General features: G+C 46.2%; 1 protein-coding gene across 1 annotated transcript; it reads left to right on the forward strand.

Moving 5' to 3' along the window:
* The first annotated feature begins 1,176 nt into the window (after positions 1 to 1,176).
* anxa3b (annexin A3b) lies at positions 1,177 to 16,933 on the forward strand. The gene is given in 14 exon segments (NM_001304041.1): positions 1,177 to 1,268; positions 1,611 to 1,639; positions 1,816 to 1,863; positions 1,944 to 2,031; positions 2,160 to 2,254; positions 2,398 to 2,511; positions 7,314 to 7,404; positions 7,558 to 7,637; positions 7,776 to 7,832; positions 8,052 to 8,145; positions 8,235 to 8,330; positions 8,754 to 8,812; positions 9,100 to 9,222; positions 16,720 to 16,933. Coding segments are annotated over 13 exon segments (1,020 nt in total). The 5' UTR covers positions 1,177 to 1,268; positions 1,611 to 1,624; the 3' UTR covers positions 16,780 to 16,933.
* Positions 16,934 to 17,048: the final 115 nt, after the last annotated feature.

Genomic DNA, 17,048 nt, shown 5'->3' on the forward strand with positions numbered 1-17,048 from the left:
TTTCTAGTTTGTGTACCAGTTTGAGATGTTGACCGTGCTCTCCCACTGTTGCTGTTGGTCTTTCAGTGGTTTTACTCATGTCCATTGCATTTAGATATTTTTACTGATTATGCAATTATGTATCCTTGTTTTATTATTTTTATTCTAGTATTTGTTTTTATTCTATTGTATTTGTATATTTTTCTTTGTAAAGCACATTGAATTGCTTCTATGTATGAATTGCTATATAAATAAACTTGCTTGCTTGCTTGCTATCTTAGCACCTCGGTCAGAGTCCAACACGTTCCCCACTTTTTAACAGATATGCTCTCACACAGTAATGAAGCTTTAATTAGCTCTGTTTACGGCAGACTAAAAATGAATACGATTCAGTTAATAACTTCTATGTCTTGGGCACACTAATAGAGAATGATAGGAGTCTTCTTCGTTTTGAAAAGTGCTGAGGCAGTGCCATTGAGGCTATCTCGGTTTTCAATAATCAAAAGGCACATGTACTTAAAGGGTGCATCCTTCCACCAGGGGTGTTTTGTTTAAACAGCTATAAAGCCAAGGTTGGTTATAAACTGCCACTAACATAATTCAGTGGGTAATCTACGAATCCTGATGGGCTGGAATAAATGATTCCCTCCAGTTAACAGATGTTCAGGCAGTTACCCCATAAGTTGTCCCACAGGTCAATAAAAAAACATTTGGTGAGGCCACTTTCAGCCACTATGGGGCTCCTTTGTAAATGCATTTTAAGACTCAATAACCTTGCATGTCTCTATGAAATTTCCTAAGAAGGCATGTCACTATTATTTTGTTTAGATTAGATTTACTTTTGTCAATTCAAATAATCTTACAACAAACGTTGATGCAAATGTCATGATAATACTTTGACACTATCAGTATGAAACATCCATTTAATTTAAATTAATATTTGAATCTCCTTTCTTGTTTTTCTCTAAAATACAGTTCTCTTTTAATAGACTAATCATCAAGTTGTGAAGGTTGCCCTTGTTAATACAATGGATCACAAGGTGATAAACCAGCTAATTGATTGAAAAAATATTCACTAACGCGATAAAACACTGCATGTTGTGAATGAGAATCACACCCTCAAAGCATGATTAACACAGATGCATCCTCTCGAAGAGCAGTTCAGGAATATTCCCAGATTCATGTCCCGGTCAATATGGGCGTTGCCCAGTGGCGTAACTTTGCCTTCGGTATTCTAGTAATAGGTGTGGCCATTTGAAAGCTCTTAACAACTAGCTCTATTAGCTAAGGTAAGTTGGAAAACACGTTTTCGGATATTTAACAAGTTATACATTTTAAAAAGAAGGAACAGTGACTGTACTGTACATCCAGCTAATGTTACTTTTAGTGAAGTACGCCATTCAGGATTCTGTTCTATTCTTTTTTCGACTACCAGCAATAATCAGTTTCACTTCAACGCTCGCCCGAGGCGATACAGATGTTATATCTCCAAAAAAGTTCTCAATAAGATGTTTAAATGCAGTACAGACTTTAACGAATAAAGAAGTCCGGTACCAGTTAAGGAAAACATAACATAAATAAATGTTAGGTTACAGAAACACAGTCATTGATTGTTGTCTTGGTTCTTTTAGAATACTCTGCTGCGATGGCCTCTGTTTGGGTAAGTATTGAGATGAAAGATGTCATGCGGTTCTTTCATGGAAATAATCGTATTAATTCGTTTTAGATGATGAATGTTGATTTTGTATTCACATTTGACACAGACCTACCAGGAAGGGGTTGGCTTAACTACTTGTTTGGTTAGTAATAAATCATGATGGTGCGTTTCCTTTTCAGAATGATTTGGATCTCCTTGTGGATTCACCCTCCTCGTTGACTGTAACGGTAGTGTGTAATATTATTTCAGCCATAAGCTAAATAACACTACATGTAGCTGTTTAGTGACATGCTGTTCTGTTTCTCAGTCAACAGCCCGAGGAACCATTAAAGACAAAGCCGGATTCAAAGCAACAGAAGATGTACTTGCTCTACAGAAGGCAATTGACGGATTAGGTAGAATACAATCATCACAGTACTTAAGCTCTCCATTATGCTCTCCTACACACTATCCTGAAAAGGAACGTTTTGCTGCCATTTGTAAAGGATGTTTAGTATCTATATACATAGTGTATTTTTTTCAGGTACTACTGAGAAAACCCTAGTCGACATTCTGACTGGGAGAAGCAACTTCCAGCGTCAGCTTATCTGTAAAGCCTACTTTGAAACTACTGGCAGGGTAACTTTACCTTGACTACTCTCACATTTAACTGCATGATATCCTTTTTCTATAATCTATAATATATTGTATATGAATAAAATGTAATCTATTGTAATACGGTGCATACTTATTCATTCTGCAAGCAACCTTTAACCTCTCAGAATTTAGTGGATGACCTGAAGGGGGACACCCATGGGGACTTTGAGGATCTGCTAGTGGCTTTGGTCACTCCTCCTGCTCTCTATGACTTCCATGAGGTCAAGAAAGCCACAAAGGTAAGGGCCTTGTCTCTACATCACAACTACAATTGGTCACAACCTGGCTATATAGAAATGTAAAAACACCTTTTTATTGTAGTTCCCAGTTAGCTAGTTAGGTAAGCCCCAATACAACTTTAAAAATAGGGTCTTATATCTCTGCAGTGTTTAAATGTGTTTTTACACTGAATCATTTGAACATATAGCCACATGACCTGATTTGTATTTTATGTATCCAGGAACTCAGAGTAGTGTCTTGAAATGTCTGTGTGGACACTTGTACTATGATGACCACATTTCATACATTTATACACAAGAATTTGTTCAGCGGCACATTTTAATGTTGTATTAAAGATGTACTAGGAGGTTCATGTATTTTCCTCTTACGCAGTCTACTAAACATACAACACCTGTAAGTATTGAATTTCAAGCACAGATTCAAAGATCATGGAGCTTTTTGGAAGCCTCATAAAGAAGGGCAGTCATTTGTCTTTTATCAATTAAATAATAATTAATAGTTAATAATTGGGTGATGTAGACATAGATACAGTTTTCATTCTAATCTGAGTTGCAGGAAAGGAAGGAAACAGCTGAAAGATATCACCATGTGATTTTAAAACTAAGATGATTAAACAACATTGTAGTGACTCTGCAATATTGACCTGAATGGCAGAGCGGAAAAAAGTATACAAAAATACAGAATACAAATATTGCAAAACATGCTAGAACACCTGTAGTAAGAGGCAAAGTAAAACATGTTGTGGCCTTAATGCAAAGCCTTACACAAAATCCTAAATGCATAGACTAAAATGTAATTGGAAAAGTTACAGTTTTGAGTTCCATTTGCTTAAAAATGTATGGCATCTCCAACACCTTGACATCTTGAATTGCATTCCAAGCTGTTAGTCTTATCGGTAATATGTATGGAATACTTATCTGATGAAGTTGTATTTGTTTTCTTATTTCATGATATTCCATGATTATTAAAAAAGTATTACTTACCTTTCACATTGTGGGACTGGTTTTGCAGACACAGATTAAGCCTAGACCTAGGTTTAAAAAGCAAGGTTAACGGAAAATTACCACTGAGCTTATTGAGAATTTTTTTTGTCCAGCACTAGGCTTAATCTTTTGGTGTATCCGGCCAAGAGTATGATTTGTAGATTGAAATGTAATTAAATTTGACACAAACAAATGACTCATTGAGAATTACATCCATCCATCCATCTTCTTCCGCTTATCCGGGGCCGGGTCGCGGGGGCAGCAGTCTAAGCAGGGATGCCCAGACTTCCCTCTCCCCAGACACTTCCTCTAGCTCTTCCGGGGGGACACCGAGGCGTTCCCAGGCCAGCCGGGAGACATAGTCCCTCCAGCGTGTCCTAGGTCTTCCCCGGGGTCTCCTCCCGGTGGGACGGGACCGGAACACCTTCCCAGGAAGGCGTTCCGGAGGCATCCGAAAAAGATGCCCAAGCCACCTCAGCTGACCCCTCTCGATGTGGAGGAGCAGTGGCTCTACTCTGAGCTCCTCCCGGGTGACCGAGCTTCTCACCCTATCTCTAAGGGATCGCCCAGCCACCCTGCGGAGAAAACTCATTTCGGCCGCCTGTATCCGGGATCTTGTCCTTTCGGTCATGACCCAAAGCTCATGACCATAGGTGAGAGTAGGAACGTAGATTGACTGGTAAATCGAGAGCTTCGCCTTGCGGCTCAGCTCTTTCTTCACCACGACAGACCGATACATCGACTGCATTACTGCAGAAGCTGCACCGATCCGTCTGTCAATCTCCCGTTCCATCCTTCCCTCACTCGTGAACAAGACCCCTAGATACTTAAACTCCTCCACTTGAGGCAGGCACTCTCCACCAACCTGAAGTGGGCAAGCCACCCTTTTCCGACTGAGGACCATGGCCTCGGATTTGGAGGTACTGATTTTCATCCCCACCGCTTCACACTCGGCTGCAAACCGTCCCAGCGCATGCTGAAGGTCCTGGTTAGAAGGGGCCAACACGACAACATCATCTGCAAAGAGCAGAGACGAAATCGTGTGGTCCCCAAACCTGACACCCTCCGGCCCCTGGCTGCGCCTAGAAATTCTGTCCATAAAAATTACAAACAGAACCGGTGACAAAGGGCAGCCCTGCCGGAGTCCAACATGCACTGGGAACAAGTCTGACTTACTGCCGGCAATGCGGACCAAGCTCCTGCTTCGGTTGTATAGGGACCTGACAGCCCTTAGCAAAGGACCCAGGACCCCATATTCCCCAAGCACCCTCCACAAGATGCCGCGAGGTACACAGTCGAATGCCTTCTCCAAATCCACAAAACACATGTGGATTGGTTGGGCAAACTCCCATGAACCCTCCAACACCCCGTAGAGGGTATAGAGCTGGTCCAGTGTTCCACGGCCCGGACGAAAACCACACTGTTCCTCCTGAATCTGAGGTTCTACTATCGGCCGTATTCTCCTCTCCAGAACCCTGGCATAGACTTTCCCGGGCAGGCTGAGAAGTGTGATCCCCCTATAGTTGGAACACACCCTCCGGTCCCCCTTCTTAAAAAGAGGGACCACCACCCCGGTCTGCCATCCCAGAGGCACTGTCCCCGACCGCCACGCGATGTTGCACAGGCGTGTCAACCAAGACAGCCCCACAACATCCAGAGACTTGAGGTACTCAGGGCGGATCTCATCCACCCCCGGTGCCTTGCCACCGAGGAGTTTCTTGACCACCTCAGTGACTTCAGCCCGGGTGATGGACGAGTCCACCTCTGAGCCCTCATCCTCTGCTTCCTCAATGGAAGAAGTGACAGCGGGATTGAGGAGATCCTCGAAGTACTCCTTCCACCGCCCAACGACATCCTCAGTTGAGGTCAACAGCTGCCCACCTCTACTGTAAACAGCGTTGGTAGGGCACTGTTTCCCTCTCCTGAGGCGCCGGATGGTTTGCCAGAATCTCTTCGAGGCCAGCCGATAGTCCTTCTCCATGGCCTCACCGAACTCCTCCCAGGCCCGAGTTTTTGCCTCCACAACCACCCGGGCTGCAGCCCGCTTGGCCTGTCGGTACCCGTCAGCTGCCTCAGGAGTCCCACAAGCCAACCAGGCCTGATAGGACTCCTTCTTCAGCTTGACGGCATCCCTTACTTCCGGTGTCCACCACCGGGTTCGGGGATTGCCGCCTCGACAGGCACCGGAGACCTTACGGCCACAGCTCCGAGCGGCCGCTTCGACAATGGCGGTGGAGAACATGGTCCACTCGGACTCAATATCTCCAACCTCCCTCGGGATCCAGTCGAAGCTCTGCCGGAGGTGGGAGTTAAAGATCTCTCTGACAGGAGACTCGGCCAGACGTTCCCAGCAGACCCTTACAGTACGCTTGGGCCTGCCGAGTCTGTCCAGCTTCCTCCCCCGCCATCGGATCCAACTCACCACCAGGTGGTGATCAGTTGACAGCTCCGCCCCTCTCTTCACCCGAGTGTCCAAGACATACGGCCGCAGGTCAGATGAGACGACAACAAAGTCAATCATCGACCTGCGGCCTAGGGTGTCCTGGTGCCACGTGCACTGATGGACACCCTTATGCTTGAACATGGTGTTCGTTATGGACAAACTGTGACTAGCACAGAAGTCCAATAACTGAACACCACTCGGGTTCAGATCAGGGGGGCCGTTCCTCCCAATCACGCCCCTCCAGGTGTCACTGTCGTTGCCCACGTGGGCGTTGAAGTCCCCCAGTAGAACAATAGAGTCCCCAGTCGGAGCACTTTCCAGCACCCCTCCCAGAGACTCCAAGAAGGTCGGGTACTCTGCACTGCCGTTCGGCCCGTAGGCACAAACAACAGTGAGAGACCTATCCCCGACCCGTAGGCGCAGGGAAACGACCCTCTCGTTCACCGGGGTAAACTCCAACACATGGCGGCAGAGCTGGGGAGCTATGAGCAAACCCACACCAGCCCGCCGCCTCTCACCATGGGCAACTCCAGAGTGGTGAAGAGTCCATCCTCTCTCAAGGAGTGTGGTTCCAGAGCCCAAGCCGTGCGTAGAGGTGATCCCGACTACCTCTAATCGGAACCTCTCAACCTCACGCACTAACTCAGGCTCCTTCCCCGCCAGCGAGGTGACATTCCACGTCCCTAGAGCCAGTTTCCGTGTCCAGAGATCGGGTTGTCTAGGCCCCTGCCTTCGACTGCCGCCCGATCCTCTTTGCACCGGCCCCTTATGGTCCCTCCTGTGGGTGGTGAGCCCACGGGAGGGCGGCCCCACGTCACCCGTTCGGGCTGAGCCCGGCCGGGCCCCATGGGGGAAGGCCCGGCCACCAGGCGCTCGCATTCGAGCCCCAACCCCGGGCCTGGCTCCGGGGTGGGGCCCCGGCTGCGCCATACCGGGCGACGTCACGAGAATTACATGCATAACCTATTACATTGTAATATTTTTTTCAAATACATACTTTTTCATGTTTTATTTAAAATGAATGTGGGGAAACATAGATATGACAGTATTTTCCTGAAAGAACCTGCTTCACACCCATGTTCTAGCAGTATTTGTGCATTTAATCACGCACTCTCTCAGACAAGGATGTGGGACGACTGAGGACACTTAAACTGAGATATTTAATAACATGTTCTGTTTCACACAGGAAGCTGGGACAACTGAGGACACTTAAACTGAGATATTTAATAACATGTTCTGTCTCACACAGGGAGCTGGGACGACTGAGGACACTTAAACTGAAATATTTAATAACATGTTCTGTCTCACACAGGGAGCTGGGACAACTGAGGACACTTAAACTGAGATATTTGATAACATCTTCTGTCTCACACAGGGAGCTGGGACAATTGAGGACACTTTAACAGAGATATTTGCCTCAAGATCCAACCAGCAAATGAAGGCTCTGTCTGATGCATATTTAGCAGGTCAGTTTCCTGTAACATCCGTCATTATTAATTTGATGGTGAATTTTAAATCCTTCTCAAACTGACCTTCACACCTGAATAGGAAAATACACAATTTTGTTGTAATAATAATGTATTAGCTGAGAACTGATGAGATGTCTTTTTTGATTACAGAAACTGGAAGATCTATGATCCATGACCTCAAGACTGAAGTATCGGGGGACTATGGGAAAACAATTCTCATCTTAGCTGAGGTAAGCCTGGATCAACTTTCTGGTTCCTGAGGGAAAATTGTCACAAGTCACTGGTATTATTGTTGATATTTTCAGTGAAAGGTTCAATAAATTCAGGATTTTTTCAACCTTTCTGTTCTGTGTCTATTCTTAATAAAGGGAAAGAGGGATGAAAGTAAGACTGTGGACCCAGTCAAAGCAAAAGCGGATGCTAAGGTGCAGTGAGATATAAAGCATTTCATAACCGCACTCAGTATTTATCTGGCTGTTGTTTCAAATTCACCTCTTGCCAAAGATGGGCGTGTTTTAAATATACTGTTGGGTTCTTTTGTTTTCATTTCTGTATTTGCGTGTCTTTACTGCACAGTCTGTTTCTCTTTTTTAATTCTTCCTCCCTGTCTCTACTCCATTCTCTTTCACACCTTCTGTCTTCAGGCCCTGTATGAAGCTGGAGAGAAGAAGTGGGGGACTGATGAAAGCAAGTTCATTGACATCCTCTGTAGCCGGAGTGTCCCTCAGCTGAGGCAGAGTTAGTAACCTATTAGCCTTTGAAATCATTGATGGATTCAGTTGATGATCCGTTTTAAAGGGGCCATGTTTCTCTCTCTACCCTCACAGCACTAGTGGAGTACAAGGCCCTTAGTAAAAAGACCCTTCAGGAGAGCATTGAGAGTGAGATGTCAGGGGATCTAGAAGACCTTCTGGTGGCTATTGGTAAAATTATTCAATTTGTGTAACACCATTTTCTTTTTTTAAGTGTAAAAACTGCAGTAGGTAGGATTTTCAGTAAAAAAAAAAACTGATTACAGCATTTTGCAATGACTAACCGTTCAGAAAGCAGTTCCGCACCAATGCCCATTACAGAATGTTCCGAATAATAATTCAGAATAATAATATGAAAAATAGAATTACCTGTTGCAAAAAAACAAACTCATAGTTCAACGTTATTCTTAGCCTTGCCTACTTTAGCTTAGAGTTCCTGGTTGCTAGCTAGAGAGCTGGTCTTCTTTCGCTTCTTTCCAGTTTTCATAGTGTATGCTTTACAAGGAAGGCAATTTGTCATGATGTCTTTATGTTGTCACAACCAAATTGAGACACCTGGTCCTGTTATTGCTAAACCACCGTTTGTCTTTCCAGTGAAATGTGTGAAGAGTGTTCCTGCCTACATGGCGGAGAGACTTTATAAAAGCATGAAGGTGAGCAGCAGTCTGCCTCAGTGAAAACATAGCTTAACGTAAAACCAAAAGGTGTTTGCATTCTACACTGTACATATTGTGCACTTCTTTTTTGCGGGATTGGATTACAAGGTCATAGTTTCGGACAAACTGAACAGTGATGACCACGAGAGGCCATATAGCACAAACCTGTCTGAGACCAAGTTAATGCACAATGGTTTATTATTATGCTTGGCTCCTGTGGTGGGGAATTTTAATCTACTGGGTATTGGACCCTAATCTAGTGGTTTTATGTGCTTTGTGTTCAGGGTGTCGGGACCACTGAGTCCACTCTGACCAGGATAATGGTCAGCCGCTCTGAGATTGACATGCTGGATGTCAGGGCAGAGTATAAAAAGCTCTTTGGCTGTTCTCTCTACTCAGCTATCAAGGTAAGTGTAAGATAGTGAATTACCTATTAATAACCCTTAAATTTTACCTATTACAATATTGTAATTTTATTTATTTCCCATCCTATACTTTTTCCGCTACTTTATTTATTTTTGCATGTTTCCAGGTAGAATAGTCCAGTGTGTATGGAAATGCTGTACAAGTCACTTTGCAGAGATGACCGTTAACCCCCCCTGAATAGCTAACCCTGCATCCAGAGGGATGAGCTACCTGATCTCTGCTTCGCATTAGTGATGGGAAGTTCAACTCACTTTACTGATCCGGATCTTTTCGAATCGTTCAGCAAAAATAATGAATCTTTTGACTAATTTGGTTAATTTGAGTCAGTCAGCCTCCCCTCTGGGAAGTCTAGTACTCCCTCAAAGGACTTAGTCGGGCTACACCGTAGGACGTCATATCACGTTTTACAGCCAACACCAAAACCATGTTCATTATGTGTATTATTAGAAGGTTTAATAATTAATTATAGTACAAAAAATGCACAAGCGGAACTCATTGGACAGAGTCAAAATCAAGAGGCAAGATCAAGGTTCAATTTAGATCATTACAACTTTTAAAATGTACTAATACTACTATTTTAATCTAATAGATTATCATAGGCCAAATAGCTGTAATCCAAGATTAAAAGACTTATGCTATCTTCTCCGTAGTCATTGTCTTTCCTTCCGGTGATCACGGATGAAAAGGACCATGAGAAAAGGTTTATTAATACATTTGATCAGTTTAATCGAGTCCTGACAGTTACATAGACATGTACATAACATCACTTGACAGCAGAATAACAGCCTACTGTCATAATTTATTGAAGCAAACGTTTCTTACTTTGGAACATTAAGGATGATAATAAATTAGGTACTTGGAGATCAGAAAGACTGAAAGACTTATTTCCTCATTAGTCGTTCGCCTTCCATCGTTCTTAGGTGATCCAAAGTACCTAAAGATCCATGGATCAATTGTAATTTTTTTCGTTCATAGTTTTTTCCGGTGAACAAAATGCTTGGATCGTTGTTCATTTCGTTCATCGTTCCTTCCGGTGAACAAGAGTGGAAAATCAGAAAGAGCCATTGATTACCCTTCATTTCGTTCATAATTAATTGCGGTGAACGAGAGTCGAAGATCCTACTGAGATAAATCATGATTCACCAAAAAGATTCATTCAAAAATAATGAATCATTCGCGAACTACCCATTACTACTTCACATAGCTACTTACCTCCAAGTCCAGTGCTAACTACTTTCTTCTGCTGTAAGCCGTGCCTCCTAAAAGTGTGCTCTAGCCAGAGGTCCGCCACCTATACCTTTCTCTCTTTTCCTTACTCCCCTTTGATTTATTTGACTGAAATGTCTTTCCTTTGCTGCTAATGCTAAGCCATTGTCTATGGAGGTACATTTGTGTCTTTTTGTCGAGAGCAAAACCTTTTTCTTTTCAATCAAAAGTAATAGTTCTAAAAGCAAAAACAAGTCTTCAAAGTAAAAAAGCAATCAAATATGTAGTAATAGAGCGCAAAAAAATCCAAAAATGCATTTAAAAACAAAACTCAACCACACTCTGTTTTGGCAAGACTGCACATTTGCTTGCAGTTCTTTTTTTTCTTTTCTTGTGAGACATTTTTTTTTATTGAAACACTAGTTCTGTTTGCACTTTAACCCCACAGCTGTGGGCGGGCTTTCGTGGGAGCTGTGGATGATGCTTTGCCATTGGTTATCCGTTTTTTGTGTCAGTTTGGCTACAACCAATACTGTTCAGCCTTTCTTTCCGACATAAAGGAAGTCATTGCAGACACCTACGAAGTACAGTATTTGATAAATCTTCGATACTACATACGTATTGCAAGTAGATACATACTTTGTGGGTGATGAAATATGTACTGTTTAGAATAGTAAACTAGTATGCCAGTACTGGGACGGATTGGAACATAAAACCTCGTCATGAAATTGCGTCTCAAAATATAAATTTGTCGTGCATTAACATCATGCCATGTTTGAATATTTAGCTAGAAACCATTAACCATTGTGTTAAACTGACTAACATTTCTTATGAAATGTACTTCCACCACAAATAGCATCTATGAACTGAATAGCTTTTGCCACTGGCTGTTTTAATAGCCAGTAATAATAGTATCTTACTACTTGGAATAGTCATAATAATTGAGCCCATTTTAGCGAGACTGAAGAAACTTCACACTGCCAAAGCTATGTCATGTCATGGCATGATTACGTTTGTTTTTCCTTTATATGTAAATGACATCAATACGATAACTATCAATATAGGTGAAGAGCACTGGGCCGTAGATTAAGGTTACCGGGAGAACCGCTCAGATCGTTGGTTAACGACATCGAGGGCCTGACCCGGCGAGCTTACGGTCACATGTCGCCGACCGTGCAGGATGAACTAGCCCGCGACCGTTTCATCTTGGCTTTGACTCCTCCGGAACTGCGAGCACAGACCCAGCTGGCGGGACCACGTTCGTTGCAGGAGGCGTTCGAGGTAGCGAGGAGGAACGAGGTCATCTGGGGGGAGGCTGCCGGGAGGAGAGCAGGAGATTTCGCGGTGGTGAGAACGGCGGAACCATGAGAGAGGAAAAGCCGACGTGGGCGACTGAAATGACAGAGCTTATCCGTGCCATGTCTTTGCATGCTTCGACCCAGGCCAATGAGTAGCGCCGACGGCGTTCTGGCCCCTTAGCTTGCTGGGGGTGTGGCCAGCCTGGTCATTTGCTCCGTGACTGCCCTTCAGCTACCAAGTCCCAGGGAAACGGGAAGGGGTTCGTACAGAGGGGGCAGTACGGACCATAGACACGCCCCCACATACCAGGCAGCTACAGCCGCACGACGGCTGGCGACTTCTGTCACATACCAGTTGTGGTGGAGGGGACAGCGTGTAAAGCCTTGGTGGACACCGGGTCCTCTGTGACGATTGTGCGGCCGGACATTGTTCCTGAGTGGGTGGCTTGGGAACCAACTGCTGTGCAACTGCGAACTGTTACCGGTGAGACTGCTCCTATGTTAGGGGGGGTTGACGCCTCCCTGGCAGCGGTGGAGGAGGTCTGTTGGAGGAACAACGAGGACCTCAACTCAGAACAAGGGGAGCAGCTGAGACAACTCTTAACCGAGTTCAAGGACAGTTTTGCGTGGAGTGAACAGGATGTGGGCTGTACTCATCTGGTGCAACATGAGATCAACACCGGCGACGCTCAACCGGTGAAGATTCGACCACGTCGCATAGCACTGGCAAGACAGGAAGCAGCGGACAGAGCCGTGGAGGAGATGGAGCAGGCCGACTTCATTAAGCCGTCCAACAGCCCGTGGTCAGCTCCAGTGGTGATGGTACCTAAGAAAGGGGGGAAACTAAGATTCTGTGTCGACTACAGGGGGTTGAATGCAGTGACGCGGAAGGACTCTTACCCAATTCCACGGGTAGACGAGTGCCTCGACCTGGTGAGGGGGTCCTCCTGGTTTTCCTCCCTCGATCTGCGCAGCGGCTACTGGCAGGTACCGCAATGCACCGGCCACATTTGAACGCCTCATGGACCGTGTGCTGTCAGACGTCCCCAGCCAACAGTGTCTGGTGTATCTAGATGACACCCTCGTCCATGGGATCTCCTTTAAAGAGGCACTGGGAGCACTGAGGAGAGTGCTAGAGAGGGTGACGGCGGCAGGTCTGAAACTACACCCGGAGAAATGCCACTTCATGCGTCGAGAGGTCACGTTCCTCGGGCATCGCGTAGGGGAGAAGGGCATCAGCACCATGCCTGACAAAGTGGAGGCTGTCAGAGACTGGCCTGTCCCAACAACAAAGCAGCAGGTCAAGATCTTCCTGGGACTGGCCTCCTACTACCGCAGGTTCGTGAGGGGGTTCTCCAACATTGCTTCCCCCATCACGGGCCTGCTGGGTAAGGACAGAGAATTTAGTTGGACCAAGGAATGCCAACAAGCGTTTGACTCCCTGAAACGTGCCCTGATCGAAGCCCCCGTCCTTGCTGCCCCTGACCCATCACAGCCGTTTGTACTCGACACCGATGCTAGCAACGTAGGCTTGGGAGCGGTGTTGGCACAGCCTGGCCCAGAAGGAGAGAAAGTGGTGTCATACTTCAGCAGGACCTTCAGTAAGGAAGAACGGCGCTACTGTGTGACACAGCGAGAGCTGTTGGCTGTAGTAGCAGCCATGCGCCACTTCAAATACTATCTATGTGGCATACCTTTCGTTGTGCGCACTGACCACGCTGCTCTCCAGTGGCTGCTGTCCTTTAAGGAGCCCGAGGGCCAGATCGCGCGCTGGCTGGAGGAACTGCAATCCTTCAACTTCCGGGTGGAGCACCGAGCCGGTGCTCGCCATGCCAACGCCGACGCACTGTCTTGCCGTCCCTGTGCAGAAGAAGGCTGCGGCTACTGTGAGAAGAGGGTGGCCAGAGAGAAAGAGCTGTGTGAGGAGGAGGGTGCAGTGGCTACGGTGAGCCAGCTGGGGTTTCCGGTGTGCAGAGAGACTCACCTGGTCGACGTCAGTGTGTGGAGGGAGAAACAGGAGGAGGACAGGGAGCTGGCACCGGTGCTACAGTGGGTCCGCGAGGGCCAACGACCGCCGAGAGAGGAGGTGGCACCCCTCTCACCAACAACAAAGAGACTGTGGGCTGGTTTTAACACTTTGAGGCTGGCGGAGGGGGTCCTACAGAGGGGATGGAAGACTCCAGCAACGGGAGAGGTCATCTGGCAGGTAGTGGTTCCAAAAGCTTTGCAGCAGACAGTGTTAGGCCAATTACATGGGGGCCTAGGCTCTGGGCACTTTGGGGTGACCAAGACGCTTAGACGACTTAGAAAAGGGTTTTACTGGGGGGCGACATAGACGTGACGTAGAGGACTATTGCAGACAGTGTGACAGCTGTGCAGCTAGGAAGGGCCCACCAGGGCAGTCACATGCCCAACTGCAACAGTTCCCTGTAGGGTCGCCTTTGGAAAGGGTGGGGGTTGATGTAGTGGGCCCCTTCCCAGTTTCAGACAAGGGAAATAGGTGGGTGTTGACTGCAATGGACTATTTTACAAAATGGCCTGAAGCATATGCCCTTCCTGACCAAGAGGCTGAGGCGGTTGTTGACGCGCTGCTGGGTGGTTTTATCAGCCGGTTTGGGGTGCTTGAGGCGATCCACAGCGACCAGGGGAGGAATTTTGAGTCAAGGGTGTTCACCGAAATGTGCCAGCGACTGGGTGTGGAAAAGACCCGCACCACCCCTCTTCATCCTCAGAGTGACGGTCTGGTGGAGAGATTCAACCGCACCTTAGCTCAGCAGCTGGCTATGGTGACGGCAAAACACCAAAAAGATTGGGGCACTCAGCTTCCCCTGGTCCTCATGGCTTGTCGGTCGGCTGTCCAGGATTCCACCGGCTGCTCACCAGCTCTTCTCATGCTGGGTAGGGAACTCCGCACCCCAGCTGAAATGGTGTTCGGTCACCCGCCAGAGGGAACACCAGTGCTGGCTGGCCTTGACTATGCCCGGAGACAACAGGAACGGCTCGAGTCTGCCCACACCTTCGCCAGAGAGCAGCTACTGAACGCGGGCGCGCGACAGAAGCGACACTATGATCTGCGTGCGAGGGGGCGGCACTTCAAGGCGGGTGAACTGGTGTGGCTGCACAATCCAGCAGGGAAGAAGGGGCGATGCCCTAAATTGGACAGTGCCTGGCTAGGTCCCTACCAGATCTTAGAACGCGTCGGAGAAGTGGTGTACCGGATCCAAACACCACCAAGGGGGCGCAAGGTGGTGGTGCACAGGGGCAGACAGACAATGGGAGGCGAACAAAGGGACAGTGGGGTCAGCCAGGGGGCCTCGGAGAGAGAGGAGACCTCCAGGTCGCCTGAGTGATTTTGTTTGTGCCCTCGGGGTCGAGGGCTTGTAAAGGGGGGAGCTGTGTAGCGACCCTGTGTTCATTTAAAGTTCTAAGTTGGTCAGTTATGCTTCATTAGGGGGCGAGGCCTGACAGTTAGGTGGGGCTGTTTTACCTGGTGGGATGTCCCGCAGTGAGGAGGGCATCTCTGGTGGGCTTGGGGACAGCAGGGGCTGGTCCAGGGGTCTCAGGCCATAGCTTATATAAGGTGGGGTTTTGGGAAGCTCTCGCTCTCTTGTGGCTCCACTCCTGTGTGTGATAGAGAACCGTGACATGTGTACTTGTCTTAGCTAGCTACAGATCTAGGAGAGTTTGTCAAGAGCCTGTGTGTTAACAGGTATTGTTGGGCGTAGACAGTGGCCACACAGCTGTCTTGTTAGGGTTAATAAATTGTACCTGGCATTCTTTACCTCTGACTCCGACTCCTGATTTAGCATCCCGGCCAGGGGTGTTACAGTATGTATGTAATATAGTAGAACGTAATGAACCGACACTGAATCGTAGGAGCTTAACTATACTATACTATATTATTGTGCTGCGGGATATGAGGAATGCACTACTAACTTTTCTCAGTCTCCTCCAGTTTTAAATTTTAGGAGGAGATGAGGTCCTGGTCCACACCTGCGGATTACCTGGTTTGGGGGGCCCGTTGCTGTCCCTGTACTTGTCCACCTGGTCATATTTCTGACCTAGTCTAAAATCAAATAGACTCTGGATTTAGCCCAGAGAAATGTATTTATTATTCCAATTGGACTCTTAATATCTCATCCGGCACAGCCAGAAGAGGACTGGTCACCCCTCTGAGCATGGGTCCTCTCTAGGTTTCTTCCTAAAATTCGACTGTAGGGAGATTTTTCTAGCCACTGAAATTCAACACTATTGTTGTTTGCTCCTTGGGGTTTAAGGCCGGGTGTCTCTGTAAGGCACTTTGTGACAACTGCTGTTGTAAAAAGGGCTTTATAAATACATTTGATTGATTGATTGATTGATTAACTACAAGCTATGTAGAAATTGGACGTAAGAAACCTCAGTGCTGCTCACCTGAGATGCTCGTAGGTAGGTGTCCCAAGACTCCTTTTTTGTTGGAAAGAAAGGCTGATCAGTATTGATTGTAGCCAAACTGATCCTCAAAAAATGGCTGACCAATGAAGAAGCATCATCCACACTTCCCACTAAAGCCTGCCCACAGCTGTAGGGGCAAAAGCTCAAACGAATAACTAGTGTTTCAATCCACAAAAAAAAATCGTAATTTTTTTTGAGAATTAAATGCATTACGTTTTGCAGTCTATTAAAAAATACTTGATTGCAAAAACTTTGTTTTACTTTGAATTTTTGATTGAAATGGAACTAGTTTTGCTCTCGACAAAAAGACACAAATGTACCTTCATATTTGTTGTTCAAAGTGTGCTTTGTACTACACGTAGTTATCACGGTTTACTGCAGTGCTAAAGCAATCATTAAAACTGATCTGCTTTAATAGGCTACTATGCCTTCTCTAGAAGGTTTCTTAGTTTAAAATAGGATGAAAACCTATTGTGCTCAGCCAGCCACCAGTTATGGTTTATGTAAAAGTAATCTCTGTCCCTTTGGGTTGAATTGCAGTCTGACACGGGAGGAGATTATGGCGAAGCACTTCTGAAACTCTGCAGTGAAGACGACTGATTTGAGACTACTTGTCTACTCCACGGAGGCCCCAGTCACTGAAGGATCCTAATAATATGAAGGCTTTAGTATCTGGCTCCGGTTCGTCTGTGCCTACATTAACTGAAAAGATATGTTGGATATTTGTGTTTTCAATAAAGTTTGTATCTGTATGTAACCTGGATCTTGTGATGTTAAGCCAGTCTAGACAACAAAAAAACAATACCTCTATATAAGACAGTTAACAGGACTCATTAACTGGTTTGAGAATAATTGTTTTCTAAAAACAC

The sequence above is a fragment of the Esox lucius genome, chromosome 14 (genome assembly GCF_011004845.1).
Source record: "Esox lucius isolate fEsoLuc1 chromosome 14, fEsoLuc1.pri, whole genome shotgun sequence".
Lineage (NCBI taxonomy): Eukaryota > Metazoa > Chordata > Actinopteri > Esociformes > Esocidae > Esox > Esox lucius.